The 1427-nt window shown below is 45.8% G+C and overlaps 1 protein-coding gene across 1 annotated transcript; it reads left to right on the top strand.

The window, feature by feature from the left end:
• Positions 1 to 239: 239 nt before the first annotated feature.
• Positions 240 to 1155, top strand: LOC100032306 (CCR4-NOT transcription complex subunit 7-like). The gene has a single exon (XM_056814805.1). It carries the CDS (start codon positions 240 to 242, stop codon positions 1083 to 1085), a length of 846 nt encoding a protein of 281 aa, XP_056670783.1. The 3' UTR covers positions 1086 to 1155.
• Positions 1156 to 1427: the final 272 nt, after the last annotated feature.

The raw sequence follows: 1427 nt of genomic DNA, 5'->3' as shown, positions 1-1427 counted from the left end.
AAGGAGGTGCTACCTGACTCCCCGCCCCCTTCTTTCTGGCCAGGGAGGTATATAAGGAAGGGGCTTCCTCTGAGGATTGATTCTGGTGAGAGTGAGGGGCAGAGGAGCCCAACAACCCAAGAACCCACCAGCAGAGGTATACAAATTAAGGGTAAGAAAGCTTATTTTAGAAGACTGACTCTTCAACCAAGTGTAATATTTGGATGCTCATTGGCATCCAAACTCTTTGAGTTCTCACTATGCCAACAACCGTAGATCATAGCCAAGAGATTTGTGAAGTTTGGGCTTGGAACCTGGATGAGGAGATGAGGAAAATCCATCAGGTTATTGGGCAGTATAATTATGTTGCCATGGACACCGAGTTTCCTGGTATTGTTGCAAGACCCACTGGACAGTTCCAAAGTAATGCTGACTATCAGTACCAGCTTTTGAAATGTAATGTAAACTTGCTGAAGATAATCCAGCTTGGGTTGACTTTTATGAATGAGCAAGGAGAACACCCTCCAGGAACCTCTACCTGGCAATTCAACTTCAAGTTTAATTTAGCAGAGGACATGTATGCCCAGAACTCCATCAAGCTCCTGACCAAGGCGGGGATCCAGTTTAAAAAGCTTGAGGAAGAAGGAATCGAGCCAGAGTATTTTGCAGAACTTCTCATGACATCGGGTGTTGTGCTGTGTGAGGGTGTCAAGTGGCTTTCATTTCATAGCAGCTACGACTTTGGCTATTTGATCAAAATCCTGACCAACTCTAACCTACCTGAAGAAGCACTGGACTTCTTTGAGATCCTGCACTTGTTCTTTCTGGTCATCTATGATGTCAAGTGCCTCATGAAGAGCTGCAAGAACCTCAGGGGTGGCCTGCAGGAGGTGGCTGAGCAGCTTGGGTTGGAGCGGATAGGCCCACAGCACCAGGCAGGATCAGATTCCTTACTGACAGGAATGGTCTTTTTCAAGATGAGAAAAATGTTCTTTGAAGATCACATCGACGATGCCAAGTATGGTGGGCAACTGTATGGGCTCCATTTGGGCTCCTCCTGTATCCAGGATGATGCTTGTGAAGAGGAGGCCAGCAAGCAGCCATGATGGGAAACGGATGGACAAGAGGCCTTGGTGTTAGGAGCTACACGTGTGGCTTTTGTATATAGGTTTTATATTGGACAGTAGACATTAAAGCCTTTTCCTTTTTTCTTGCCTTCTCACATGGTTTTCTCTTTCATCTTGGTATGAATTAGGACCATTGCTGCCCCAGATCCTGATAAGTAGAAGAGTCTTCAGGTTAAATTCAGCTGTGTAATCAATCCATCTGTTAGCAGGCATGTGTGGCCAAGGGAATCCTACTCAACCTTTTGGAAAACATATCTAGTTGGTCTTAGTCAGTGCTTGGTAATCTGGGAATGGGGGAAGAGGTATCGGCTACAAACTCAC

Source organism: Monodelphis domestica, chromosome 2 (assembly GCF_027887165.1).
Source record: "Monodelphis domestica isolate mMonDom1 chromosome 2, mMonDom1.pri, whole genome shotgun sequence".
In the NCBI taxonomy this organism is placed as follows: domain Eukaryota; kingdom Metazoa; phylum Chordata; class Mammalia; order Didelphimorphia; family Didelphidae; genus Monodelphis; species Monodelphis domestica.
The sequence above is the reverse complement of the archived record's forward strand: the minus strand, read 5'-3'. Positions and strand labels throughout refer to the sequence as shown.

Excerpts from the sequence above, each read along its gene's own strand:
- LOC100032306 (XM_056814805.1), top strand. The coding sequence starts at position 240 with ATGCCAACAACCGTAGATCATAGCCAAGAGATTTGTGAAGTTTGGGCT.